This window comes from Fimicolochytrium jonesii (genome assembly GCF_025526975.1).
Source record: "Fimicolochytrium jonesii strain JEL569 chromosome Unknown EV422scaffold_11, whole genome shotgun sequence".
Classification (NCBI taxonomy): Eukaryota; Fungi; Chytridiomycota; class Chytridiomycetes; order Spizellomycetales; family Powellomycetaceae; genus Fimicolochytrium; species Fimicolochytrium jonesii.
The window spans coordinates 573,133-600,111 of record NW_026515678.1 but is presented as its reverse complement, the minus strand read 5'-3'; the positions used below and the strand labels follow the sequence as shown (position 1 = coordinate 600,111).

At 52.5% G+C, this 26,979-nt stretch overlaps 6 protein-coding genes across 6 annotated transcripts; 4 read left to right on the top strand and 2 right to left on the bottom strand.

The window, feature by feature from the left end:
• The first annotated feature begins 1,545 nt into the window (after positions 1 to 1,545).
• Positions 1,546 to 2,467, top strand: EV422DRAFT_55399 (flavoprotein). The gene is made up of 2 exons (XM_053071884.1): positions 1,546 to 1,830; positions 1,898 to 2,467. Exons 1-2 carry the CDS (start codon positions 1,657 to 1,659, stop codon positions 2,363 to 2,365), a joined length of 642 nt encoding a protein of 213 aa, XP_052925779.1. The 5' UTR covers positions 1,546 to 1,656; the 3' UTR covers positions 2,366 to 2,467.
• Positions 2,468 to 5,382, top strand: EV422DRAFT_55421 (uncharacterized protein). Its single transcript, XM_053071888.1, has 11 exons — positions 2,468 to 2,789; positions 2,890 to 2,983; positions 3,083 to 3,177; positions 3,258 to 3,419; positions 3,511 to 3,656; positions 3,727 to 3,986; positions 4,055 to 4,253; positions 4,323 to 4,592; positions 4,712 to 4,861; positions 5,081 to 5,114; positions 5,210 to 5,382. Exons 1-11 carry the CDS (start codon positions 2,570 to 2,572, stop codon positions 5,293 to 5,295), a joined length of 1,716 nt encoding a protein of 571 aa, XP_052925778.1. The 5' UTR covers positions 2,468 to 2,569; the 3' UTR covers positions 5,296 to 5,382.
• Positions 5,383 to 6,546: 1,164 nt separating this feature from the next.
• On the top strand, positions 6,547 to 11,703 carry EV422DRAFT_55353 (uncharacterized protein). Its single transcript, XM_053071879.1, has 11 exons — positions 6,547 to 7,349; positions 7,419 to 7,478; positions 7,559 to 7,669; positions 7,738 to 7,814; positions 7,883 to 8,027; positions 8,089 to 8,231; positions 8,303 to 8,854; positions 8,935 to 9,997; positions 10,082 to 11,176; positions 11,243 to 11,413; positions 11,504 to 11,703. The coding sequence occupies exons 1-11, from the start codon at positions 6,963 to 6,965 to the stop codon at positions 11,549 to 11,551; spliced, it is 3,852 nt and encodes a 1,283-aa protein (XP_052925777.1). The 5' UTR covers positions 6,547 to 6,962; the 3' UTR covers positions 11,552 to 11,703.
• Positions 11,704 to 11,837: 134 nt separating this feature from the next.
• Positions 11,838 to 13,365, top strand: EV422DRAFT_550690 (WD40-repeat-containing domain protein; the record flags this gene model as incomplete). The annotated part of the gene is made up of 7 exons (XM_053071791.1): positions 11,838 to 11,871; positions 11,976 to 12,221; positions 12,296 to 12,415; positions 12,496 to 12,584; positions 12,657 to 12,795; positions 12,871 to 13,127; positions 13,198 to 13,365. 7 exons carry the CDS (start codon positions 11,838 to 11,840, stop codon positions 13,363 to 13,365), a joined length of 1,053 nt encoding a protein of 350 aa, XP_052925776.1.
• A 132-nt stretch (positions 13,366 to 13,497) lies between these two features.
• Positions 13,498 to 18,222, bottom strand: EV422DRAFT_55318 (uncharacterized protein). The gene is made up of 8 exons (XM_053071875.1): positions 18,096 to 18,222; positions 16,998 to 18,012; positions 16,525 to 16,920; positions 16,220 to 16,455; positions 15,817 to 16,142; positions 14,717 to 15,737; positions 14,223 to 14,639; positions 13,498 to 14,133 (listed from the first exon to the last, which is right to left on the bottom strand). The coding sequence occupies exons 2-8, from the start codon at positions 17,978 to 17,980 to the stop codon at positions 13,814 to 13,816; spliced, it is 3,699 nt and encodes a 1,232-aa protein (XP_052925775.1). The 5' UTR covers positions 17,981 to 18,012; positions 18,096 to 18,222; the 3' UTR covers positions 13,498 to 13,813.
• A 1,429-nt stretch (positions 18,223 to 19,651) lies between these two features.
• EV422DRAFT_567464 (uncharacterized protein) lies at positions 19,652 to 26,618 on the bottom strand (the record flags this gene model as incomplete). The annotated part of the gene is made up of 14 exons (XM_053072539.1): positions 19,652 to 20,050; positions 20,116 to 20,275; positions 20,347 to 20,612; positions 20,674 to 20,834; positions 20,915 to 21,107; positions 21,168 to 21,382; positions 21,451 to 22,147; positions 22,205 to 22,312; positions 22,376 to 22,717; positions 22,778 to 23,746; positions 23,808 to 24,074; positions 24,134 to 26,153; positions 26,219 to 26,411; positions 26,510 to 26,618. The coding sequence occupies 14 exons, from the start codon at positions 26,616 to 26,618 to the stop codon at positions 19,652 to 19,654; spliced, it is 6,099 nt and encodes a 2,032-aa protein (XP_052925774.1).
• Between the last annotated feature and the right edge of the window lie 361 nt (positions 26,619 to 26,979).

The window sequence follows — 26,979 nt, the reverse complement described above, 5'->3', positions numbered from 1 at the left end:
CGGCCTCCCGTTCTCTCCGCTTTCGGTTGCGCCGCAACCCTGGGCCCGGCCTCCACATCCCACCGCCGCCGTATCCTTCGCCCATCCGCCGGTGGCATGAGACCGAAATCCTTCAGTGTAGATATTTCCATATGCCGCGATAGTTCCAGATTCTTCTGCCATACTGGCACTTTATTTCAAAACCAGCGTATACCAGTAACTTATATATGTACAAATGAGCAATTTTTTTACAAGCCTGAGATTTACATATACTCTTTCGTTTTCTGGCGCTGAGCGTTTGCATGATGCATGATCGGGGCCGCACGCCGTAAATGCTTTACTACATTCATCCCATAGCGTGTTGATCCTTGTTAGGGAGCCTTTCGAAGAGAGGTTTGGTCAGTAGTGGGAAGCGAACATTACCTTCAACTACAATCGTTCTCCTCACCCCTGGCTCTCTCTCCTCAGAGGGTTGGCCGTCTTCATTGCGATGGTCTTCAGGGATCCACCCTATACTAGATTTGCGCAAGGAATAACCCTCTCCATGTTGATCCACGCATCCTATCAACGCCCATCCCCCACCCTCCCCTATTCATCCGTCAATCCGACCCCTATCCCCGCTCAAACCCCCTCCCCCCAAACCCCACCACCCCCCCTGACCCCCCTCACAGCCCCAACCTGCCCCTCGACCGCCTTCCCATGCGCCCTCATGAACGGGTTGACCGGTTCGGTGAAGAATGTGCCGGGCGGGTGCACGATTGCTGCGGAGGCGTAAGCGAGGACGGTTGCGCCTTGGAGTCGGAGGTGGGGGAGATCGGGGTTGACGGTGGTCGTCGCGGATTCGACTGTGAGGGATGATGTTGTGGGAGCGGTGGTGGCGGGGGCCTCGGAAGGTGCGGGTTGGTGAGGGGAGGGGAGCTGGGCGTCGGAGGCGAAACGGTGGCTGGTGCCGCTGGTGTTGTTGTTGCGAAGAGGTTCCATTGCGGTTAGCACCCACTTTTGGAGCACTTATGTGAGGAGAGAGCGGTGTGCCGGTCGGAATTCACTGCTGGCTGAGTGATATTCGTTCGAGGGTTGGAGGCAACGTTAGCTGCGGTTGGTAATCGTTCGTTCCCTGTTGTGGCGTTGCTGTCGTCGTCTTAGACTTTCCAAGATTCCCACGGTGATTGTGGAGATTGAGAAAGGCGCGGGCAAGTCCTGGAAGCGTCACGAGAAAGACCAGCGGAAGGCCGCAAAGGCCGCAACTCTCTCCAATATACATACAGTACCAACAAAGCATTCGTCCTCATACATAGTCTTAGATCCGATACAAGTGCTCCAACGACTCCCAACACTCACGTCATATGCATAGGAAAGCAGCATGCAGTACGCCAACGGCACAACCGTCCGCTTACCCGGTGCGCCACGCATCCTCCTTGCCGCGTCCGGAAGCGTGGCGAGCATCAAGATGCCCATCTTAGTGCGGAAGCTCAAGGAACTGCATAAGGTTCGTTGAAAGAGGACAAGGGGGAATGGAAATCAAGAAAGTAGTTACTGGCAGTGGGGCTAGTATGTTCGTCCGGCCTTGAAGGGCTCGGATTTGGGCTGGCGGAGGACGGCCGGAGCGGTAAATTTGCACAAATACACACCGATAGTTTAGCAGGTTTACTTTGGTTGGGAACCCAGGTGCTGATCATCATGCACTATTTGGCTCCGATACAGAGCGATATAGAAATAAAGGTCATATCCACAACACACGCCCTTCACTTCTTCAATCGTACAGAAGTTGAGGCGGAAGGGGTTCCAGTTTACACCGACGCCGAAGAATGGGCAGCCTGGACTAAAATGTCGGACCCAGTCTTACATATCGACGTAAGTGGTGAACACTCATGACACAGTGATGACCCAATTTTTGAAGCTGACATCTCTTCCCTCATAGCTGCGAGCCTGGGCTGACCTGCTACTCATAGCACCGCTGTCCGCCAATACACTCTCCAAACTTGCCTCAGGCGCTTCTGATAACCTCCTAACATGCGTCCTCCGTGCATGGGATACGTCCAAACCGGTGATTCTTTGCCCAGCGATGAACATGCACATGTGGACGCATCCCTTCACTGCACGACATTTGGAAGTGTGTACGTCGATTCTAGGGTACAGAGTTATCGATCCTGTAGTGAAGAAGCTGGCATGTGGCGATCTGGGCAATGGGGCGATGGCGGAGGTGGACACTATTATTGGAGTATTAGGGCCGGTAATTGAGGAGGTTAAAAAGGTCGCTCGGCAAGGTCAGGCTCTGGCCACCAGCATCACAACCGCTGCCAGTCTGCAAGATGTTCTGCAATCTAATTTGGGGCCAACGGGGACGCAGAAAATGCGAGGGATTGGATCGCAAGCTCCATTAGGGTGATCGTTGGTACAGTACATGGCTTGAATAGAACAGCAAGGCAGTTGTGAATGGCAGGAAAGGTGCAATGTTTTTGGTTGTGGGAAAGGATGGCGCCCGTCGGGAGAGCTGAACGGAGAAGTCCTTTCTGCCTCTTTGCGGCATTCCGCCCATTGAGTTGCCCCGCGGCTCACATTCGCAACGCAACAGCCAACACGTTCAGAAACAATGGCATATCGACGACCAGCGCTTCCCGCAGAGCCTCCACCTTCCTCGTCACCACCACCACCACCACCACTTCCAGCACTCTCAAGCCATCCCGCACCCGCCGAAACGGCATACAAGGTCCACACAGTCGTCGAAGCAGCATGTCTGGTTATACCGTACGCCTGGGCGTTTGGCAGGCTGCGGGTGTTGGGGAAAATTGGATGGGGTGGGGATATGGGAGGTGTGTACGGAGCGGAGGGCAGACGTTGGTGGACGGTTCTGGCAGATGTATGGATATTGGATGGTTCGGCGCTGACCCTTCCGAATGCACGTCCCTGCAGTGGCGGTGGTTGTTCTGGCGGCGACGCTAATGTTGCAGTTCGCTAGTCTGCATTCCACGAATAGCACGATCCAGATACGGACTGGCTACTACAGGTAGGAAGCGAACCACCGCACTCCGGCGGGAAGCGGAGAAAAAGCCTTGGAAGCTTCCCAGATCACTTACCGCGTAACCTCGACCGTCGTCTCTCACAGGCCCAACGCGGAACCAGGGATAGTGGCCGGTCTCTTATTACCGCCGCTTGTCACTGCCAGCATGATGTTGGCTGTGACGGATCCAGAAATGAGTGGTGAGTCTCATATCTGTGCCCGATCCGGCGGTCCACAGAAGGAAGCTAACGAACGTCCTCTTGCCGATCATCACAACCAGACTACTTTGCCCTCTTCTTGAAGCTGAGCTTATGGTTCAGTAGCTTGGAAGGAGCTCGCTTGTTTATGCGGCTGGGATCTGGGTGGACACGGCATGTTTGGGCGACCGTACTGGTCGGTGTATGCCTCACGTCTTTGACGAGTCGGATGCAAATTATCTATGGTACGGGTTTGGCGAGCATGGGGTGTACATATGCTTTCATTATTTTTCTTGTAGAGCTAAATAATGGCTCCGCTTTTCTTCTCCCTCATAGGTCTGGGAGGAGTAGTTATCTTCAAAGCCTTTTTACACATGCTTCAGTCATGGTTACGGCCCAGCTTCACGCTCGGCGAGGCGCTGGTGGTTGCACAAACGCTGGCGTTGCTATTTATCGATGCGGTTTTCAGCTTGCAATCAAAGGTTGGCGGCTCCTGTTCTCATTCCTCACATGAAATCGTTCGATAACTAACATCTACATATCCTTCGTCAGCTGCTACCACAACACCCCCAACCAACTCTAATGCATCGAAGCGAAATGAACGTCTTCATGCACGCATTGGTGTACGGGATGCTTCTTATCGGGATCGCTTTATCACCTCTATTGCGTGCGATATCTCAAGCGCGGCTGGATGGTCAAACGCAGAGATGGATGGTGCTGTCTGGATTCTTTTACGTTGCTGTGGTGGCGCTGGTTTTGTTTATAATAGCCCCGTGGACCCAGCTTTGTTTGGGGGCTGAGCCTTTCATGTGGTGAGTATCCCGAAAGCGCATGTGAAACTGCGTTCGGTGCATAATGGTTACTGATGGTGCTTCCTTAGGACCATCAACTTTGTATTGTTCTCCGGCTTCACCCGACCCGTCGTCACACTTTATTGGGCGTCCATTATAGTGATCGGCGTGACGATCGCATGGCTGAAGTTCCCAGAGACGACAGCAAATAGTGCGGTATTGAATTGGAAGCGGAAGTACTTCCATCTACTGGCGACGTTGATGTTCATTCCAGGGTACATATGGGATGTGAGTTCAGATCTCACAAATGGGTTGTTCATCTGGCTCAATCTCACACATGTCGATTCCCTGTCACAGCCGGAATTCATGCACCTAGCCTTCTCCGTCGCGCTAGCTGTGCTCATCCTGTTCGAGTACCTCCGCCACTTCCGCCTCTACCCGCTCGGACAACCCGTACATGATTTCCTGTCCAAGTTCCTAGACGACCGCGATTGTGGGCCGGTCATCTTGTCGCACCTGTATCTCCTCGTTGGGTGTGCGTTACCTGTGTGGTTAAACCGTATACCGATGCGGATGGTCGTTGGCGGCTTGAGTGGCATGCTGACGTTGGGGATTGGGGATACAATGGTATTGTGAGGGGCCATGACACTCCCTGTTTTTTCTGCTTCAATGGGTTGTTGATGGGTCGTCACATTGAAGCCACATTCTGACTATACATCAACTTGTCATCCTCTTCCACTTTCCAGGCTTCAATACACGGAAAACGGTTCGGCAGAAACAAATGGCCCGGAACCGCGAAAACGGTTGAGGGAACGCTCGCGTTCATTGTCACCATCACCGTCGCGTGCGTCACCATCTCTTTGCTCACTAAAATACCCCTTATTCCGACTCATAAGGTACGTGTGCAAACAATTGCAGATAGTGTGTGGCTGAAGGTGGGGGACAGAACCCTATTGTTGGGAGATGTATTCGAAATCGTTGGTGGTTTGCCTGAGTAATGCAGATAAACGAGATTGTTTGCTTGCATGCATTCGGAAGTCGTTTACTGTTTACCACTGCCGAGTAGTTATTCTTTGCACGGATTCTAAGCTGTTTACGTCCTCCCTCTGCATTAGTGGCCGGAGTTTTTGGTGTGCATCATCTTCAGCAGTAAGTTGTTTGTTTGTTTGGACGACGTAGTCGTGACGTTCTTGTATGAGGATGGTATCTCCTTACCGACCACGCTCATCGCCTCTCTGTCCCAGGTCTCTTAGAAGCCTTCTCAGATCAGAACGACAATCTCATCATCCCATTATACACATTCGCTTTCTTGCATCTGACGCTTCTCTGAACATCAAACATGGTGTCGCTACACTTGCTCACCCAATACGTCTGGCGACGCGGATCTTTGAATCGAGTCTACTCTAGTACACATACTGTATGTCGTCGTAGAATATTTGTGGGTAGAAATGGGTGGTATAGAAGCTGGTTGGCTAGCTGGCTAGGCGTGTGAAGAAGTGCCTGATGTACAGTACTGTACTGGTAGGCAGGATTGTTGGGATTTGGGCGAATGTAGATTGGAGGGGGCTGATGTGGGCCGGACGAAAATCTATATTCAATAGTAGCCTCCTAGGGCGTCGGAGATCGCATCATGATGACGCCGGTGGACTGCCAGCCGAGAAATCACATTTCCCTCTTGCGCTCAATAGAAGCCTGTCAATCTCGCGCTGCTCTTTCGGCACATCGCACTGCGACCGCTTCAGCGGATTAGAGTTTCCTTTGTTGATCCTTTGCGCACGGAGGTATCGGAGGAGCGGGGATTCACCCGACGTCGCCTCGACACAGCCCCGCTGCAGAATGTCTGGCAGACAATGGATGTTCATTTAGAGAGACTTATTGGTTCAATGCCTGGACGCATGGCCGCTGTCATTGCCGCAAACGGGGGACTTACTAAATATTAGGCACCCAGCCAGATCTAGTTTAGATTAGAGGTCCCAATACCGTGATTAGGAACCCAGATCGAGTTTTAGATTAGGGGTCCTAATACCGTGATTAGGGAGTCGGGACCATGATCAGCCGCGAGGACAGTGACTTAATTTCAGGCGCGACCTGCTTTATGGCAACAGACTGTACGTAGGCGCATCGCCTTACATGCCAGCGAGCAAAATGTACCACGGACCCTGAACGACGCGGTGTCGATTTTGTTGCGCTTCTCTGTCAGCAAGTCCGACACACTTTTTGTCCCCCTTTGTCCCACTTGTCCCCCCGTTTCTCCCCCCCGCTGAAGCGATTAACAAACAGTGCTATTGACGACGAAGGAGTGCTAAGGTGGGTAATGATCGGCATGCGGAAGCAGCCATGGGTCACGCGCTCCCGTCGCCGAGTCTCCATTCATCCCAAAGTGCTCAACGGCGACAATCGGAGGTGGAAAGTTGCCTAAGACAGTCTCCCGCCGGAAGGGGTCTGGCGGGGTTTCTTGGGTTTGAAATTAAACGCTCTTTGGAATAACGCTTCAGGGACGGACCTCGTAGTGCTGGAAAACGGTTCCCCGTTGCACTCTTCACCGCCTCTCTATTGCCAGGCAGCATGGTTCGTACAGTGGCAATACTCTGATGGTTACGGACACCCCCTCTGTGACAAATACATATCTCTCTGAATTCCCGGGTGTGGCTTCCGCTAAAAAGGAAATTCCGAATTTTTGGCGCTACCGAAAAGCATACATACATTTACAAACCATACCTGCAGACGGTTCTGGACTTCGACTTGATGATCCGCGTGTCTCGCCCCTGCTCTCTGTATTATCCAATTGGTAATTCCTTCGCATGCATCTGCTTGGAGACTAGACAATGGCGTTGCAAGAACACTGCCACGCCCACTACTGCAACCCAACACTAACTCTTCTCGTCACCCCTTTTAACCCTATACACAATCGACATGCGCGTTCGTTTTACTTCGTGGCGGACAGTCAAGTTGCTCCGACGGAGGTGGATTTGTTCATGAGCAGAGTGTTCTCGAGTAATGAGCACCCTGATACCGCCCAGCGCCGAACCCAGTGATATCACATGCGGCGAACGGGGCAAGACCGAGAGCGGAGTTCTGCGGCTTTCGGTCACCAACATGGCGTCCTCGAGCACATGGACGTCAACGGCTTGCAGCGGCGGAGTCAGCGGCAGCTCTGGCGCAAACATCTACATGTCTGCTCTCGCCGGGCGGCGGAATGCGGGCGCATCAAATAGCTCGTGGGCCACGACCAGGGCCGGCACAAAAATGTCTTCCTCGGGAACTGCGTCGCTTGCCACCAATGCGGGAGACCCGCGGAGAGACTCGGTCAAGCCAAGTGCGAAGGTCGACCGCTGGTGTTCAGTAAATGATTTGACCAAGGATTGGAGCAAGGCAAAGAAATTTGTACGAGAGGGTGTACCATTCAAGACGGGAGGGACCTCTTGTACCAGACTGACTCGAGCGTCTTCTTAGATCATGATGTGTGGGCTGATAGATCTGCCGGGCAGCAAGCCGACTCCATGGCCAAAAATGGTATGGAAAGGAGGATATACGACCAAAATGTTTGGGGTTGCCCCCCGTATTGGATCGTGCATGCTTATATACTTTTGTAGGTGGCATGGTTGGTCACCCTTCTAGTGGTGTGGGTATCGTCAGCGCTGGCCTTTCGAGCGACGGCTGTCAATCGGTCCTCAACGTTTTGGCCAGTGTGCGGAATCACTGTGGTATGTCGAGGAATCAAAACTCCCCGAGTTTCACCGCGGCTCAGGAACTGAATCTCCGTTCCATCTAGGGCTTTCAAATGCAAGCGCCTGTTAGGGTACGACTTCTGATTCCGCCGACGGTCTTTGTGGCCAGCCTTTTAATAAGGTACGCCTGTTCGTCCCCCACGTTCAATCGCTTCCGAACTAAGAGACAGATTTTCGTTTGACAAAAAGCATTCCCACATGGGATGTCCGTACGGCCTCCGCCTTCGCGGCGGTTGATAGTATAGATCCATTCCTGGTCACTTTGGTCATCCAGTACGTGGCAAACTACTTGGGAGCACCGGGGTTGCCCTTCGATTTGACCCGGAAGCGCAATGTAAGGAAGAGACTTCATTCCAACCATACTGCTACGATGTAGTTACTGATCTCTCTGATAGGCAGCCGCATTTGGGTGCGGGATCGTGATGTCTCTGTTTACCGGGTTCCTTGGCGCATACATGGTCATAGGCATCATCTCTCCTCACTTGTACTTCTGGCATTTCTACGTCAAATGGGTAACCACGAACGTCAATGGCATTGCGTAAGTTCGATGCCCTCCGGTGTATCGCAAGTTTACCGCATTGTATCCTGCTAATCCCGCTCTCTGTTCAGCCTAGGAGCCCCCTTGATCGTCACATTTACCAGCTTACGATCGACCAACATCCATTGTTGTCGGAGCTCCATGCTCTCCTGGAGAGGTTTTCTTCATCTCTTCCTCTTCCTGGTAGTCGCTGCTTGTCCTCCTATTGGAGCCATTGCGTTTCGGGGATCTTTTCTGTCCAATATCTTTGGATTGTTCATGTGCTACCCCATCGTCCTCTTTCTCAGCGCGGTGCTCGGTCCACCGGGCTCTTCGATATCAACATTTTTGGCCGGAGGTTCCTCAGGATTAACACTATCTTTGGGAAAGACATACTACACCCGCGGAAGCACCGGCGAGCCCTGGGCACCAGGCGTTCTCGAGAATATCGTGGCAATGCAGATGTTCCTAGTGCTCCTTAAATTCACGTCAATGTGGATGGTGACAATTTTAGCGGACAGGGACCGTGCGTATTACAGCGTGGAAAGGAAGGTGACCGCGCGGACAGCAGAAGTCACGGAAGCGCTGAGGAAGTTGGCGGCCGCAAGAAATCGTGCCAAGCAAGCGAACAGGGATAAGGCAAAGTGCGTGAGCTTGTCAAATGCCTTCTACGCTACACCCATTCGTGCTGACTTCGCGGTTTCTTTCATGGATGCTCCTCTAGTTTTCTGTCATTCCTATGTCATGAGCTGCGAAATCCACTGCATGCGGTCACCAATATGGCGGAATTCCTGTTGGATGACATGGAGGAATCCTTCGCTCAACGGTCTTCTTCCGATTTCGCCACAGTCTCTTTCTCGGACGACTGCAACGAAAACTATCCTTCCCACGAATCGGATTCGAGTGACAGCAACTCCGATGACAGAAGGGGAAAGAAGCGGCGCTCATCTCATTCCGTGCGACGGCCGTGTTCGTGTCCTGTTGTGCACAATTGCGCCACGAGTCCGGCGTCCGAAGAACCAGAGAGAGGCAACAGCTACATGTCATTACTATCGCGCGAGCAGTCGCAGACAAGGTCGGCGAGAGCAATGAAGCTTTCCTCGGAGTACATGCTCGCGATCGTCAACGATGTGCTGGATCTGGACAGATTCGAGGGAGGGAGGGTTCGGCTGGAGCTCAGCGAGCTCGACTTCCACCATTTGCTGGACGCTTCCTTTGCGTGCGCGGAGGAACTGGTGCGCAAGCATGGGATTTCGTTTACGAGCGTGATGGAAGCCAACGTGCCTACGCGGGTTGAGATCGATCCGACCCGGATGCAGCAGCTCCTGAACAATCTGGTGTCGAACGCTTACAAGTTTACGCCCGCTGGGGGTGAAATTATCGTTGAAGCTCATCAGGCAACGGAGTGGTGGGCACCCCAGCATGTCCCGGCGGGTGGTGTCAGCTTTACAGTTCCGGTAGTGGAGAAAGGAAACAGCAACAACAAAATCCTTTCTGCAGCTGACCCACAGTTGGAGCAACAGGAGATACTGGACCAGATCTCAATTACGGTTGTTGACTCAACCCTGGAAGGAGAGCTTCATCCGCGTTTGCGAGAGAGGCGACAGTCTTCTCAGGATGCATTGACGACCTTCCGATGTTCGGCCTTGACGCCGGGGACGTGGACAGACCCGTCCACTGGAATCGAGGGTTTGGGATGTCCCCCACCCGCCTGGCGGACCGCAAAAGCGGAATGGACGCATTGGAATCTGATAGAAATCACGGTCACAGATACTGGAGTTGGCATAGTACGTGAAGGGAGCCAAACAGTACTGGATGTTCCAGGACTCCGGACACCTGCTAACTTCATTTCGCGTGCTTTCCTCTATCAGGGATCGGAGGTGATGGAATCCCTCTTCCAACCTTACACGCCAGCGGCTGTCACGTCGATGCGGGAGTACGGCGGCAGCGGTCTGGGAATCCCAATAGCCGAAAAGATTGTGCGCCTGATGGGCGGCCAGATCGCCGTCGAAACCGAAGTCGGTAAAGGAACGCGATTCGCTTTTGTAATACCACTGAAAGTTCTGGATGTGGTGGTATCAGAAAACGTAAATTGTGGCTCATCTCAGCCATTGAAGGGTCCAGTACGACGGCGTAGGAGTTGGAAACGGACGGATACCAACCCACTCCGTAGTCATAGCGGATACAAAGACCGGGACTCGAATTGGACAGGCGGACAGTCGACCGCAAACATGGACCGCACTACCCCAGTGTCTCCGCTGGCGGGACCAACGAGGGTGATACTTCAACATAATCAAGCGGAAACTGCATCACCAACAAGAGACGGACCCTCCATGACGGACATCAAACATATCAACAAGCAACGGTTGATGCACAAAGTTTCGTCTCTCGCTGCGGGTGGCAAGCCACTGCCCCCTTCTCCTACCGGCTCCGAAGATGACTGCATATCGCCAGCTGATATGCAACACCGAGTAGAACTTCTGCACAAAGCCCAACACCAGCAAACCGACATCGCCGTACAGGCGCAACAAAACTGGCGAACGTCTCGGCATACAACTCCAGTTTACGAGTTAGCGAACCCGCTTGAAAATCGAGTCGAGAACAGGACGACGACTACGTCAACCACGACGACGGTCGAAATTTCAGTCGCCACACAGCAAACGCTGTCGGAGTCACCAGAGTCAACTCCAGGCTCTGAGGACACCCCTTTGATTCCAGGATCGAAGTCTCATCCGGCCAACGTCCCTGGCACTGAGGCAACAGTCCCACGGAAAGAACGAATCCTCATTGTCGATGATTCTTTGCTGAATCGCCGCATATTGCACCGAATGCTGGAAAGAATACTTCCTGCCGGGCAATTTGAGATTACCGAGGCAGAGAACGGTCAAGAAGCTGTAGATATGTACAAGAAAGCGCAAACCGAGATTGCGGACAGCGCCAGGGACGGATACCGGCTCATATTCATGGTCAGTACTAGCTCGCTATCCAGGCGCCACGGAATATGCCTTAATTGCTCTTCCCTTCGTCTTTAGGATATCATCATGCCAGTCATGGACGGATATCAAGCCACCAAGGCTATTCGCGACGCCGGTTGCAAGATACCCATCGTTGTGACGACCGCCAATCGGATTGACAATCCTGAAGCTCAGGTGCTGCTCGACAATGCCGGTGTTACTTTTGCCATCGGGAAGCCTTTCACCCAGGTATGTTTGTCCTCACCCTTGCGACACCTTTACCTCTCCCGTTGTTAATTCTTAGAATATGACTTTAATTCTTGTGCGACCCTCGTTTAGGCTGCGATCAAAGGTATACTCCAACGCTGGGAGGTCATTTCATCATAGCACAACAGCACGCCCGCTTAGTACCTCATAGTCTGACACTGTTGCCCTTCTGTATACATACTGTACCTTCCGCCGTTGTAGATTATCTCTGTCATTTATTTCCTTCGAAATGACAGTCCCGGGGCGCGCTGTCGAGATCTTGTTTGCACTGGGGCAAGTTGGCTGTCGTACCCACTGGCAGAATCCGATTAAGTCGGGATTGGGCATTTGGAGGCAACATTTGACGTTTTTGTAAGCATAAATCGGCACATATCTGGAAACCAAGGACGACCCAGTACAACGAAACATGCCTGAAGTCCAGCTCTTGGCGGAATTACCAGGTTAGTTGTTGCCCACGGCCCACGTTTATGCTGATCTAGCCGAATAGAGGTCTACATACCCGAGGAGTTTTCTAATGCCTCTATCCTTCTGAAACTCTTTCCAGGGCACACTGACCGGGTGTGGTCGATATCGTGGCACCCTACACTACCTCTTTTCGCCTCTTGTTCGGGTGACAAGTCGGTACGGTTATGGAAGCTGGACGAAGGGAATGGGTCGTGGGGTTGTGTATCTACGCTGGACGACGCACATAAGAGGACGATTCGGTCGGTTGCGTTCTCGCCAGACGGAAAGCTACTGGCTACTGCCAGCTTCGATGCCAGCACTGCGATTTGGGAGCGGGATATAGATAGTGGTGGTCAGTGCTGCATTCGATGCATTCACAGCCTTCAGGGAGAAAGCTCACAGTTCCTGCAATTCCACCAGAATGGGACTGCGTCGCAACGCTGGAAGGACATGAAAACGAAGTGAAAAGCGTTTCGTGGTCTGCATCAGGGGCTCTTCTAGCCACATGCAGCAGAGATAAAAGCGTATGGATTTGGGAAGGTGGGTGTGGAGTTTGAGAAAGGGACGGAACCTATGACGGGCCATTCCAGATAACGCTACATCTTCGTTACTTGATCTAGTCGTTGGAGATTCAGACTTTGAGTGCCTGAGTGTACTGCAAGAGCACGAGCAGGATGTCAAGATGGTACAATGGCATCCGAACGAAGAGGTAGGTGACGAGAGGAGTGAATTCTCAACTTCAGTCAACTGTCGATGCTAATGAAGCATTGCTTGGTTGAAGTTACTCGTCAGTGCGTCGTATGATGACACGATGAAAATATGGCGCGAGGACGACGACGACTGGTACTGCTCAGATACGCTGAAAGGCCACGGCTCGACTGTCTGGGGCGTGGATTTCAACGATACAGGAGATTTATTAGGTCCGCTGGCGGTCTTCATCATCGTGGTCACGATGGGATGGACACTGACTTCCCATATCATGACACTCCATCCAGCCTCAGTAAGCGACGACCGCACCCTGCGCTTTTGGCAAAGAGAAACGCCACCACGGCCCGATCCCGCCACATTATCGTTCCAGCCGCGCCAAGACCCGAAATGGCGCAACATCTTTACAATACCAGAGCACCATGATCGGACCATCTACTGCGTGTCGTGGTCGAAAGTCCATGGTCGGGTCGTCACGGCGGGTGCTGATAACAAGGTTAAGATTTTGGAATCGATGGCGGCGAACGATGGGATAACTAATGGGGATGTGAGTTCTTCCGGATGCCACGTTGTGACCACATCACCACGGCTCGGAAACTAACTTGCTTTGCACACAGGACTCAACAACGCCACAATTCGCAACAGTAGCAACCATAACCGACTCCCACGGCCATAGTGACATAAACTGTGTGAAATGGTGTCCTCTAAAGGAAAACGGATACGGGGATTTGTTGGCAACGGGTGGGGACGATGGTGCTGTGCGCGTATGGCGCTTTGTAACATAGATGTAGATACTGTAGATGATCATTTCGCCTGCCAGGGCGATTTTGGCCGTGCCCATCCATGGCGTCTGTCAATAGCGCCTTTATGAGTTAGAGGTCGGTACTAAATACATACGCAACCGCTATGGAATGCACTGTACTAATCTAGAGGCCTAGAACCCAACATGATTCCGAATCACCAGCCACGCACAGAGACCCAAAGCAACCCTGAATAGGTATTGATTGATTTTGATCGGTTCATGATTAAGAAATGAAACCCCCAAGAAAAAAATCAAATTACAAACAAACCCAAAATCATGGTCAACCACGGATGACTAAATACAAGATGTCTTTATGCAGGGAGAAAGGGTCGGATGTGTGTTAGGGGTGGGAGGATGAAGGGACGTCCCAAATGCCACGAGACATCGCAGGGAGTATAATATACACGCGCTGGTTAGGTAGGGGTTACTCCCTACTGTGATACCATAGCAGTCGGCGCACGCGACGGAGATATCTCCTCAGCCGACGAAGCCGCCTCGCGTCCCTCAGGCGAAGCCAGGTTGAGTGACGATGTGGATGCCGAGGCTTTAGGTATTGGGTAAGGAATAGATAACGGGTTCGATATGCTAGTTTGGGATACGCTGCGTCCATGCGCGCGTACTGGTGCTCCGAGAGGCCCTTCGGGAGGCGATAGAGGTGTTTGTGCCTTCTTGAGGTGGGCGAAATGCAGGACGATTTTGGATTGCATTTCAAGGCGGCGGAAGGGCTTGTTGAGCCAGTCTTGCATGCCTACTGATGACGGGAGTGGTTGGGGATCAATGTCGGAAAAGGCGGGGAAAAGAATAGTGATAACACCCTTTGTTGACAAAACAAACACGTACCATCACGACACTTTTCGAAATCCGCAGCGGTTCCGGACGCCGTTAGCGCAATGACGACCGGCCTCCTCGGGAACGCGCCCGTCTGCACTTCCTGGCCGGACATCGTTGAAGCCCTTGAAGAGGATCGCGGAAGCGATGTATTCGCCAGGGGTGGCGACATTGGAGAAGGTGGCACTGCACCGAATTCCTCTTGATCGGACTCGAGTTGCCGGCGGATTTGCTCTTCCTCTTCGTCCCACCGCTTGATGAGCTCTTGCATTGCTTCAATGCCGCCCATCTTCGGCATGGAGAGGTCCATCAGGATCAGGTCGTATGTGGACATGCTCTTGACTTTCTCGAGGACTTCGAGGCCGTCCTTGGCTAGGTCCGCGCTGTAACCCATGTTTTTCAGCAAGGTCAGTGCGATCTGTTGGTTGACTTTGAAACAGAAAAATGGCACCGTAAGTCAGTATGCTTTAGTGAAGATTCCTTTCAAAGCAGCACCCGATACTTACTCGCGTTATCTTCAGCCACCAGAATCCGCAAAGGATATGTCTTGCTCATATCATTCGCCGCATTCCTTCTTTCCGTATCGGCCAACGACGGCCGTGTCCTGCGTGTCGCCGAGCGCCGAATCTTCGTCGTAGGAGTAGATCCCGCGTCTGAAGGCAACGAGTCTTCCGACGCCGCGCTGTTAACCAGATGTTGCTTCTCCATCAACGACCGCATATCCTCGTGGTATGCCGACGTGTCTGCCGTGGTCGCGTTCACATTCTGGCTGTTGTTCAGGCCGGAATACTCGGAATCCGTTGAGGTGGAATCGTCATCACTTCGGCCCCCCATCTGCCTTGCATTTGACTCGTCGCCTTTCAGACTTGAGGCGCTGGGGTTGCGTTGCGCTGAAGCAGGACGCGGGATGGCTTTCCTCGCGGCGAGTTTGGTAGGCGCAGGTTTGTTCGGTGTGATTTTGACAGGTTCAGGAGACTGCGCTTCCACTTCCGTTTCCTCATCAGGTGACGATCGCCCCGACGACGAGGAAGCAGCCGGCTCTCCGATCGGGAAAGGCACACAGAAGGAGAATTTGGACCCAACCGAAAGCGAGGACTCGACCCAGATCTGGCCGCCCATCATCTCGACAAGTTGGGAGGAAATCGCGAGACCTAGCCCGGTGCCGACAGTCGAGTCCATGTTGTTCGGGTTGTCCAGCTGGGAGTATGGCTTGAAAAGGGAGTTCAGCTTGTCCTTCGGAATACCACAGCCAGAGTCTTGGACGGTGAACAGGAGGACGGCCGCATCTCCCTTGTCTATGTCCTCCTTTAAATCTGCCAGGCACAAGGATGTAGAGGATCGTCGCGTTGTGGGCGGGGTAGGCGGTGACAGCGTAGCTCTTGTTTCCGCATCTGACCCAGATGCTGATGGCTTCAAAGGGTGATGCTCACCAGCAAAGGAGGAACTGCCGGGCGGGGCACCCGGGTTGCCTTCCGGTTGCTTTGCAAGGCGGCGAACGTTGAATGAAACGAAACCCTGGCTCGTGAACTAAATACCGAAAGCAAAGATATTGACTGTGGGTACGCCGTTCCCACATCGAACTACCGCTGATCTACGCAAATCTTACCTTAAGAGCATTGGTCATCAAGTTCAACATGACCTGCCGAATCCTAGTCACATCGCCGATGACCCAATCCGGTACATCGTCCGCAACGCTCCAAAAGAACGCTAGAGACGTGTCATGGAACTTGACATCCTTCTCATCGTCTAATGAGCGCGATGACGTCCTCCTGACCGGTGGAACTAGATTTGTTGCTGCAGCTGTTGGCGACTTAGAGACTGATGTGGGTGCGGATCCGATCAGTCCGGACTGTTGGGCTGAGAGCTCGCGATGCTTGGCAATGATTCGGATACTCTTTCTTGAGGCGGCCGGTGACAGCGCTGCCAGTTGAACTAAAAGAAGAAAAAAGACGATGAGACGGACCGAGACCCCAAGAAAAGCTGGACAGCGCCGAGGAACAAAGACATACCAGCCTCCTTGATACATTTCCTCAGTTTGAGAGGTTGTGACTTCAGCTGGAACTTAACGTCCTCGTCTCCGATTTTGCTGAAATCGAGGATCCCGTTGATAACCGCTAGCAAATGCTCGCCTGACGAGCTGATGAGCTCAAGACGCCCTCGGTTGTCATTTGATAGGTTCCGTTCATCCCACAAGATCATGTCAGTCAGACCGATGATTGCCGATACAGGTGTACGGATCTCATGACTAAAGAGAGAAGGGCGGAAACGGGTCAGAAACGATTCTAAACGTGAAGAACCTTCTCTGTTGACATACCTCATGTTGGCCAAGAAATGTGATTTAGACTTGGTAGCCACTTCCGTCTCGAGCTTCTCTTTCTTCAGACGAAGCATCTCCAAAGTCAGAGTGATTTGCTTTGCAACCTTCGGAGCTAGTTGGTTCAAGACGCTCTTGACGATTGCAATCAGCTCATCCTCATCCTCATCAGCTGAGTTTATCGACGAGCTTCTGTATGCGATGCCCAGTCCACCTATTGGGTGACCCACAAGGTCATGCAGCCCGATTAGACATATGGAGTCTTCAGGCTGGCAGAACGATGTAGACTTGGGAACTACAGAGAGTTCGCTTGCGGGGATGATGCTGGGTATTGTGGAATGCAGAGCGTGAATAAAGGAGCGGTGTAGCTGTGGGACGATCCCAAGGTCGATTTGACTACAAGTGGGAGGACACGCCCGAGTTAGCATATTGAGTCTCTACGTGCGCCGAAATCCGTTACCCCAATTACTCACCCTTTTCCTTCGACATATGCGGTGCCTGTGAAGCCAATGATGCTATCCGGAAGGACATTATCGTCTGAGGGTCTTCTGGAGATCAGAGAATAGTAGTCGACCGGTGGTGTCAGGGAGGTGATCAACTCCCCCTTATCAGCTCTTGAGGTTGTCCGGGTGATGTATCGACCGACAAAGGCGGCATGAACAGATGTGGAGACCTGGCCTAAAGCGGCGCACAGTGTCTGAACGAGCACATTATTCTGCTCGTCTCCTGTCGAGCCAAATATGGCATCCGTAATGTGATGCATCACAAGGTCAGATTTCTCAACTACCGAGTGGTACACTTCGTCGGAATCCCGTGCGAGTGTAGCTGTTTTACTGGATGTTGCATCGGCCGCAAAGTCATCGGTATTCTCGACGGTGGTCTCCCATGAGTCGGAAGACGACCGCTGAAGGGACGAAGACGTAGCCTGATTGTGTAATCGTGGCGCTTGTGGTGTCGCTAGTTGTAAGGCCGGCATACCCATCCCTCGGACTACGTCGTTCACGTCCCGTAGCTCCACCAAGAAGCCAGAGGCGTTAGATTCGTTCGCTCGTGATCGGTCATCAGCTTTCAGCGCTGTTACTTTCTGCAGTACGTAGATGGTTGCGCCGTCACTCCGATTTTTCGCTATACACTGCGGCACGTCCAGTGTTGATAGGTGTTGCAACTCGTCAACCGAGACGTGCGTGTCACCAAGATTCTTTGGCATGTCTCCTGATAGTGATGACGGTTGTTTCGCGAGGCTTTCCTGTCTCCACGCGAGTAGTCGGGACACTGCCTGTGACGTCCATCGAACCTGTCCATCAGCACCGCAGATAATGGCAGGATCATCGTTCGAATATCTCATTTCTACAGAGCCGTTGTGCATAGAAGCTTGTTCCAATGATTGCGACGGTTGATCCTTCACCTTCGCGCCGATGGAAGACGATATGTCCCGGATGTAGTTCCCAAGTCCCATCCTGTTCAGTCCTCTATTGTGGTTTATGTAGTCTATTGCAGCGACGAGACAGTTAGAACGTATACCTTCCCCTAATATGCCCTAATATGCAGCACGTAATTCTCAGTTCACCCACCTAGTTCTCAAGGCACGTCCAACTGCTGAAGCCGAGCTGAGAGAGCCCGCGAACGGGCCGGCTTAGTCACCTCAGTGCGGGTGCGAAGGCTCTTTGCACACTAGCAGCCAGACCTATGTCAAGGTCGTTTGTTGAGAGTCCAGTACAGCTTCCGGTCGTCCAATTCCACACCACCTTTCGAGATGCTGAGTTGGTTGAAGGTCTGTCCGAGGTGTCGGTTTCAGTTATGCAAGACCTCGGCGTTGGTGTCGAGGAGTGAATTGCTTTTCAGTAGGGAGAGTTGCCTTTATGCTTTATCCTGAGGCCAACGCAGATATAGCTGAGGGTGATGGCTGAGAACCGGCAGTACTCTTTTTGTGTCGTCGAGTTCGAAAGTGGCGAGTTTGGGGTTGTGCGTCAAATGCTGAGCGGCGGAAAGTTCAGCACCACGAGAACAATAGAGTGGGACGGCGGTATCTACGAGAATAGCACGAACTGCTCTTTCAAGTCGTTCTGATGAGAGTTGCGATGCGGCCAAGTCCTTTTCCAGCGAAGAGCGAGCAGTTTGAGTAGTTGGCGGTTCTGTTGCCCATCCTGTTCCCGTCCTTTTTTCCCCATACAAGGATACAGAGTAGGCAAGCTGTCCAAGCGACGTCCACTCCTTAACGCGCCTGTTCCACGCGCCGGGGCTGTGGCGAATGGCGACGTCATAGCCAATCCCCGGAATGGCGCCATGTGGTTGCCTGGGCGCGCCTTCTATAATCAACCCCATGATTCAGCATTTCGTTGATCTTCGCATGATGATCCTTCCTTGATCGTCAACTTGGATTTTCAGGGACTTGGAATCCGCTCACATCCCGGCTTGGGCGTCGGCCGCGTTGTGGACGGCTCGAGTGACGTAACTGTTATCTCATGCACTCCGACCAATATCCAGGAAATGAAAAAAAGATCAACACCGGATCGTCGTCAAGGAAACTAACTGCTAAACCTCCTCGTAGGAGAGATGATGTGCATAGTAAATCCCAAAGGAGGGCAGTCGCTGGGCTCCGAGATCTGCCGTGGAGCGCCCGAATCGATCGCAATCGGGCAGCCACTCGGACTTCCTTCTTGCCGCCAGAGCTTGTCTATGCAGGCGCTTCCCGCGGGCGACCGTGAATCCTTCGCCCTGACACATGTGAGTTGGATACTCTCGGCCACATCCAGAGAGTATCGGCATGAAATCTGTGAGATGAGTCCAGCCAAGAGAAGGTCAAAGAGGGTTATGGTCCTGCCAGTGCTGAAGTGAATTTGAACGGACGCCACGTAATCAAACACCGTCCAGACGCAAACTGATGGAAAACGTATTTCATTTTCGTGCACGTATGGTCACGAAATAACTCCCTTCACAGCCACGTTTGGCGAATGGCATAAGTACGGGTGGTTGGGGAAATGGCGACTGGGCGGAAAACTATATACAAAAAAAAGGATCAGAAACGTAATCTACATTGAGCTGTATATGTCATTGAGCTCGTGACGCGAAACGGAAAGCGAAAGGCGTTTGCAAAATGGCTGGCGTGGTGTTGGTGTAGTCTATGGAATCACTCCCAATCCTCATCCGAAAGCACATTCGCCCGACTCTTTCGCCGCCGTTTCCTCGGCTGCTGCGTCGGCGAAGGCGGGCCCGAATCCGCCGCCGACGCCCCTCTCGATCCTCCATCCGCACCCTTTCGCTTCTTATTTGAGCCCGCCGCCGGTGCGCCTTCGCTCACTCTTGTCGAGGGGCGTCGCTTGGGTTGTTTAGGTATCGGACTCGACGCGCTCTCTGTGTACGTCCCGCGGGTTGGTATCGACTCGTCGGGAACGGTGATGACTGTCTGGCCGGCCTTGTCGACGAAAGATTCGTCATTTAGGGGTATCTCGCCGCCGTCGTGGTCGTCTGCGTCGGGGTCGTTGAGGTTGTGGCCCGCGGTGTAGTCTGAGTGCATCAGTTCCTGGAACTACGAGAGATCACATCATCAGCAAATAGTATTTCAGGCGAACGCACTCCAAGTGAATCCCTTACCTGTATGCATTGATCCTTCATCTCATCCTCGTTCTCAAAAGCGGTCACCAACGCAAACGGCATTCGGCACCAGGTAAAGTCAAACGAGACCTGCGGGTTGCGAACCGCCGGTTTCTCACTCGCTCGCGATCCCTCATTCGGTTTGAAAACCGATAGCCGACTAGAAGAACAAGCGGAGCAGTTTAGGTCCATGTCAAAGTTGGAGACCACGGTCCATCGAATATCACGCACCTCGCCGAAATGGTATACAGAGCCTGAAGGTGTGTTTTCAAAACCAGCAATATCCCCATGCAAACAGACGCATGGGCGAGGGTTGAAAGGGAGACCTCAACAGACGGTTCTCCGTTCTCGCTCTTTTCGATTTCCCTAAGGATCGTCTCCCCAGTGACGGATAAGACGCGATATGCGTGGTATATGACCGTCAAGACTTCCTCTTGCGTTTTGTAAGGGAAGAGGGTCAGGTTTTCGGCAATGAAGCGGCATAATCCAATATGGGCCTAAAATCGCAACGTGGGTCAACGACGAGCGACGTTGAACCGACGTTGAATCCTGTCTTACCATGGTAATCTTCCCACTCAAGTCGACATCCATCTGCTTGACCATATTCCCAAGGAACTCGTTCCTCCGTGGTCGCTTCGCCTGGACGAGGGCGTACATCCGCCCCAGGTACGGTTCCGGTAATGAGGATGGCTCCAAGCTGCTCTTGACTACCAGATATCCTATCAAAACGTAGGCAAAATGGAAGAGTCAGACTCCAGACTTCAATAGCGGTTTCCGAATGCCTTTCCGTGGGGGTTACCTTGAACGGAAGACTCCCGACCGTTTGGAGGGTTGATCATGGCCAGATACTTGTACATATGCTTCACGCAATCCATGTTCTTCGAGTTGATGAAACTCGTGTGCTTCTCGTACAAACGATGGTGCGATCGACTAGCACGACCGCGGATGTCTGTGGAGGGCGAAGCTTCCATCGCTACGATGGCAGGCATGCACTGGAAAGGACAAATTTAAGAATGAGTTTGATGGAGGAACTCGCTCTTCAATGCACTTACCAGTAAGGGATGCACCAGTCCCTGCTCCAAGATTATCTCAATCAAATCAAAAGCTGTGCGCGTGAGGCCGTCATTGTTGCACATCATGCAGTCCAGAATTCTATCCAGGTACATTTGCATGATAGAAGAGCTGATTCCTGCGTCTCCCATCTCGTCTGCGTTGCCGATGAGAACCTTGATGTCTACACCGTCTTGACCGACAAGTTCCGCGTTCCCTGATACATACCAAGCATATTAGCTGTAGTGAACAAATGCTTCGATGCTCAAGAGAACCGGAACCTACTTTTCTTTTCTAAATCCCGCTTCTGTTCATGTTGCAGGTAATCTCGGAATGTCGTAAGAAGGCGCATCTTCAAAGCTAGGGCTTGCCCAACGAACACAGAGTTCATCACTTGTCGGCACTCCGGTTTCAACATGAGCCGCGGAAAGGTGATAAAGATATCGCCAAGTGTTCCAAGAGCAGCGTACTTGGTGCTATTATTGACGGCCGGGCTGACGAAAAAGAGTAGCAAATCGCAGACATGTGTCGAGATGGACCCGGGAGTCAGCTTGTCCAAGTCCTCAGCAGCTGTTCCAGTCAATGACGCGCGTTTCGCATCAAATGGAAAGTATCGGACAAACTGCCCAGTCAGGAGCAAGGACCTCCAAGTCCCACGCCATCCAGACTCGGGTACCGCCTGATTCGCTTGAACTGTGCTCCGCGTGCGCTGTGCAAACTCCACACATCTTCGAAGGAGCATCGTCAACTTCTCCGTGTGATGAGTGACGTGTTCCACGATCGAGCATAAGCATGGGGCCGCGACCAGCACTAGCGGAGTACTTCCGCGGTTCAGAGCTTGCACCAAATCCGTTTCGATGGCCGTCAGATTCTGCAGATCCGGGTCTTCCAGGAACGGAATGATGTTTTCTAGAATCTTGATGACTGCTTGCTTCATTCGCTGTTCCACCAGAGCCTCCGCGGTCTGCGCTGCTTCTGACACCTATAACATGATGTTCAGACTAGTTGCAAAGAGTGAGGCGTCGTCGTCCATCCTTACCGCAGAGCTGCCCAGGTAGGTTTGCAACGTTTTCACGTGCGACGCAAGCAAGGCCGGGTATACCTCACTAAATTGAAGAAGGACAAACAAAATCTCCATAATAGGCTCCTACTCGACAGGAGTGTCAGCGACGTTCTACAAGCAAACAGCAGTACAAAACCCGAATCGAACCTTGCTCTCTTTCTCCTCCAAACACAGAATCTCCTCCATAAAGCATTCCACCAAACTCTTGCAGACGTTGAAGACATCCTCCCTTGCAGCCTTCGATGGAATGATCAGGCTCCTGTCAAGAAGTTTTTTGAAGGCGTCGGAGGTTTCTGTCGACGAGCCCTTCAATGAGGCGACCAATAGCAGTGCTCGCTCGCGGATCTCAGTTCGCGCCGATGGTGCAAGAGTAGCCCACGCTTGGTAAGGATGCGAGTCACCGTGTGCCTGCGAAGCAAGCTGACCGCTCTCCCGTGCAAAGGCAAACGGGCTAAGTAGAATTTCATGCACGGATTTAATAGCGAGATCCTGTCAGGTGTAGTGTCAGGAGTTTGATAAACCCTTTATGTCCGAACAAATTGACATTACCTTTACGGTGTCTTCCTCATCGCTCAATCTCGAGAGTAGACGCACAAGGATGTCAGGCTTGATGGGGCGAAGAGTTTCGTTCTCCACTTTGTGCAATCGAACAAAGATGTCTTTGAGCAGACGGATGGTACGTTTCCGAACAGTGATGCCAACATCCATGATTCGAGCAGCAATCGGTGGATAATACTCCGCGACGATAGCATCTCCACGGTCATTCACCAAGAACTTGCCAACGAGCTCAATTGCGGCATCTCTCACGCTGGGGCTCTGGTCGACTAGTCTTGCTTCGATAACTTTCCTGACGCTGCCAACGCGGAGGACTGACGGATCGGCCATAAACACCTCCTGCATAGCTTTCAATGCTTTCGCACGGAGGGCCACCACATCAGAATCCAGCGCAGAACCGATGCGGAGAAGGTAGGCATCGAACGATTGAGCCAGCGGTTGACGTGCGGACAGAAGCTCGACGCACGACTCGATGAGCGGTCGGGTATCCAATGTCGGAGTAGAAAGGTCTTTCAGTGCAATTGGCATCGGTGTGATATCGAGAGCATCTTCTTTCGGCACTTGAGTTTGCAAAATGGTTCCCGAATAGTGCAAGATCACTTTCCGTACAGTGTCTTTCACGGCTTTTGGCCATTTTGCAAAGCTATCCACTCCGACGGTAGCCGCCCAAGTGCATAAAAATGTCAATTGCGCATGCTTCAACGCCGGATCATCCGAACTTGCGATCTCCAGCCAATCTGCGATCCAATTTTGGATATAGCTGACGGCGGTGATACTTTCTGGAGCGGACTCTTTGCCCCACTCCGCACCGACGAAGTCCTTAATGCCCAGTAACGCGGAGGTAACGACAGGCGACACTTCCCGCGTTGTTCGTAGCTTCGCGCAAATTTCGCCAAGCATCTCGATCGCCAGAACCCTGATGGCGGTGTCACCTTGCTTTTTGGTATCATCAAGCGCTTGGACCTGAAAGCGACAACGACATCAGCGACTTTTTCAAGAATGTCTTCAAAGACTGGAAACTCACCAGTACTCTACCCAAGACCGTGAGAGCAACATCGGCTCCAGGCCATTCAGGTGTTTTCAGCACAACCAGCAAGTCTTTGAAAATATGCTCCAAAACGACTTTGTACTCGGCCTCATTGGAGATCGCTCCGCGCTTGTTCTTGACCAAATTGTCTTTGCCTTGATAAGCATCCGAGGTATTCAGTGTGCTCCTGGATACTAGAAACTTGAACACGTAATGCGCACACTGCGACATTGCATCAACATGTTGCTTGCATGCGAGGACGACCTTTGAAACCCCGTGTAAGTGCTGTGCTCGAGCGTAGAGGTAAACAGAGTTGAACTCACTCTGGATATCTCCGGGAACTCCTTCGACGGGGTTTCTGCCTCGACCTGGCCATCTGCGGCGGAGTCCGAAGCCCGTTTCAGCTTCTTTTTATTACTCGATCCTTCGACAAGTGCAGTGGCAACCGGAACGCGCTCCTCTTGTTCATCCGTTCTCAGTTTGCTCCACGCATCTTTTGCTGTAGAAATCAAAGCCGCCCCAGAGCAACAGCTCTGCATCAACTGCAGAATCAGCGCCGTGACCATCTGTATCGAGTTTTTCCCGTCCGCCAAACGATACTGCCTCGGCATGCGTTTGCTACTTGTAGCCGTGTTGTTCGATGGAATGAGCTTGATCAGATTGGCACACAGCTCATCCAGTATGAAAGTTCGATGATTCGCATGATTGCTGAAAATGGTGCGGCAGATGTCGATTCCTCGCATCTCGATCTTGTCCAAGCCGAGACTAGCCGATGACGACGAGCCCGCGGCCTGGATCCCAGGGACAAAGAATGGGGAGAGTGCAACAAAGGCAAGCGGTATCACGATGTCATCCCCCAGCGCATTGTTTGTCAAAAGTACGCAGATGCTGCCCATGATATCATAGATCTTCACGATCAAGGGAGACAGGACGCTCTTAAGCCTGCTGTGGTCGAACGCTGCTTGAAGAGCTTTGGCCTGAGAGCTGGCATTGTCACCAACATCCGCTGAAGCTTCTGTGATGGCGTAGATGGTCTCCACCAGTTGAGTCTTCAGCAGATTGACACCGGACAGTATCATATCCTCGCTGTATCCTAACTCCGCAAGCTGATGCATTGGCACTCCATGCTCCACCAGGAGGCCATAGAACATGAACGCCACCCTGCAAGCATCAAGACTGCAATTGACGCGATGCAGAAAGCTTGTCAAGTTGGAGACAAACAAGGACTCGTCGTCATTGTCCTGATCCACCTGCGGGACTTCCGAATCTTCTGGGTTTTCTGCCGCATGTCTGTCTGCCGGCCCCATGGACTTTCGTTTCTTCTTCGGCGTTCGAGTGCTCTCTTTGGTCCGCACCCCGGCATCGACAAACTCCAAATCTTTGATCCTGCTTTCGAGCAGCTTCATCAAGCGCTTGAGGGACAGCGGTTCGACCTTTTCCGTCAAGAGCGCCACACATCCGGCCTTTTCCACCTTTCGAAAAGACTGCTGCAGGGAAGTCAGAGCTGAGCTCGATAACGTGCCATCGTCATCCAGATGTTTCCCAGCTGCATCAACATCGGGCTCCGCAGATTGTGCAGTCTGATCAGCTCGGTTCTGCTCCTCCGCCAGGATTGAATCGATGAGTTTTTCCATCCTTTTGACAATGGCTGCGGGATCGTTCGTGGTGCTTCGTTGCCTTGCCTTGATCATCGCTGACGGCGTCTCTGCATTCGAGGCCGTAGACGGGTTCTGTGACAAAGCGGGAGACACGATCTCAGGTAATCCATTGTTCTGAGCCATGATCAGCGACGCAGGGACCTTTCTTCCCGAGCTCACGATTTCCACACCCAGGAATGATCTGGCTTTCGCTGGCGCCGAGGGTTCAGGGGTTTTCGGGCCACTCAGGGGAAACTGTGCCCCTGTATGCACTTTCGGCGGGTGCTCTTTCTTTGAAACGACATTCGACATCAATGGATCCGGAGAGCCTTGAACTCGTGTAGCAAACGTCACTTGCGGACGCAACTTGTCAACAGGCGTCGGCGGAGGCAGATGTGGCGACGAGTTTCCGGGATCGATATAGCCCTGTGATTGCGATCTATGCTTCACCAGGGTGGGTATAGCATTAGGGGTTGGATACTGTGACGAGGCGTTTGCGAAAGAGTCGGTTGGGAATTGTGGAGACTGTACGTTATGCACGGACGGATGCGGAATCGAAGGTCCTCCTGGGGAATCCATCATAAGAGATTGGAGCGCAGGCCCCGGCGCAACGACGTCGATCGAAGAACTGCCGATATTCCTAGGGTGTTCCACCTGATGCTGGTTGCCTTCTTCTTGAGAGCGTATCGTTCGAGGCCATGTTTGCCTACGAAGATACCCATGTGATCAGATTATACATCATCCAGTGCATGTGCCTTTCATCACTCTTACAGGTAAGACGTGTCGGCGTTCGCAAGCGATTGCGTCACATTGGCTAGAAGATACGGATCCACCAGACCATTGACGCCGCTCAACGTTCCATCCATATCCTGCATGCAAGGTTGAATAATCCGCGGATCCACGGTGTCCAGCAACGTAGGGAACATCGCATCTGATGACATGAAAGAAGGGAACAGATCTACCGCTGATGTTGGGATGGACGTAAAGTTTGAACGAGTCAATGCCAGCAATGCAACTAAAAAGGCAGCACAACGGCATATAGCAAATGGGATCAGGCCGTACCATCCATAAGGGGCGTCAGAGTCGAAAGCGGTTGTCTTCGCAACGCGCTCAATATAGTCGTCGGCGGGTTGATCATGGCTTCATCGCTGGGCACAGGAATGGCGAACATTTGCTCGGCGGAACCTCCTCCGACCACTTGACCGGTATTCGAAACAGGGAGATATCCTTCTCTTGTAATTGAGCCCGAGGAGTAACTTTGGGGAGTGCCCTCCACTTCGCTGCTTCGGGGTTCCATGGCGCACAGGCTGCCAGCACTGTCCTCCTTCAATCCTATTCACACAGCGGCAGCCAAAAGCACCTTGCTAATGATGGATACGTCCTGCACAGCTGTCGCCGCCTCTATGTCGTATCGAATGCGGGGCTCAGCACTCGAGGTCTCCCTTGGTCGAGTGATAAATACTCGGCAGCCTGCCTTCCGCAATTCAAGCGGTGATATCCATCCAGCTGTCTCGGAAGCTCGGAAACCCTAC

What these genes read in the sequence shown, in the direction of transcription:
- EV422DRAFT_55421 (XM_053071888.1), top strand. Translation starts at nt 2,570, where the DNA reads ATGGCATATCGACGACCAGCGCTTCCCGCAGAGCCTCCACCTTCCTCG. An exon ending in ATGGGGTGGGGATATGGGAG is followed by an intron (nt 2,790 to 2,889) that starts GTGTGTACGGAG and finishes ACGTCCCTGCAG; the next exon opens with TGGCGGTGGTTGTTCTGGCG. An exon ending in GACGGATCCAGAAATGAGTG is followed by an intron (nt 3,178 to 3,257) that starts GTGAGTCTCATA and finishes CATCACAACCAG; the next exon opens with ACTACTTTGCCCTCTTCTTG.
- EV422DRAFT_55318 (XM_053071875.1), bottom strand. Translation starts at nt 17,980, where the DNA reads ATGGGACTTGGGAACTACATCCGGGACATATCGTCTTCCATCGGCGCG. An exon ending in CATTTCTTGGCCAACATGAG is followed by an intron (nt 16,456 to 16,524) that starts GTATGTCAACAG and finishes TTCTCTCTTTAG; the next exon opens with TCATGAGATCCGTACACCTG. An exon ending in TTTCGAAAAGTGTCGTGATG is followed by an intron (nt 14,134 to 14,222) that starts GTACGTGTTTGT and finishes TCCCGTCATCAG; the next exon opens with TAGGCATGCAAGACTGGCTC.
- EV422DRAFT_55399 (XM_053071884.1), top strand. Translation starts at nt 1,657, where the DNA reads ATGCACTATTTGGCTCCGATACAGAGCGATATAGAAATAAAGGTCATA. An exon ending in ACCCAGTCTTACATATCGAC is followed by an intron (nt 1,831 to 1,897) that starts GTAAGTGGTGAA and finishes CTTCCCTCATAG; the next exon opens with CTGCGAGCCTGGGCTGACCT.
- EV422DRAFT_55353 (XM_053071879.1), top strand. Translation starts at nt 6,963, where the DNA reads ATGAGCACCCTGATACCGCCCAGCGCCGAACCCAGTGATATCACATGC. An exon ending in GCGAACAGGGATAAGGCAAA is followed by an intron (nt 8,855 to 8,934) that starts GTGCGTGAGCTT and finishes ATGCTCCTCTAG; the next exon opens with TTTTCTGTCATTCCTATGTC. An exon ending in GATACCGGCTCATATTCATG is followed by an intron (nt 11,177 to 11,242) that starts GTCAGTACTAGC and finishes CTTCGTCTTTAG; the next exon opens with GATATCATCATGCCAGTCAT.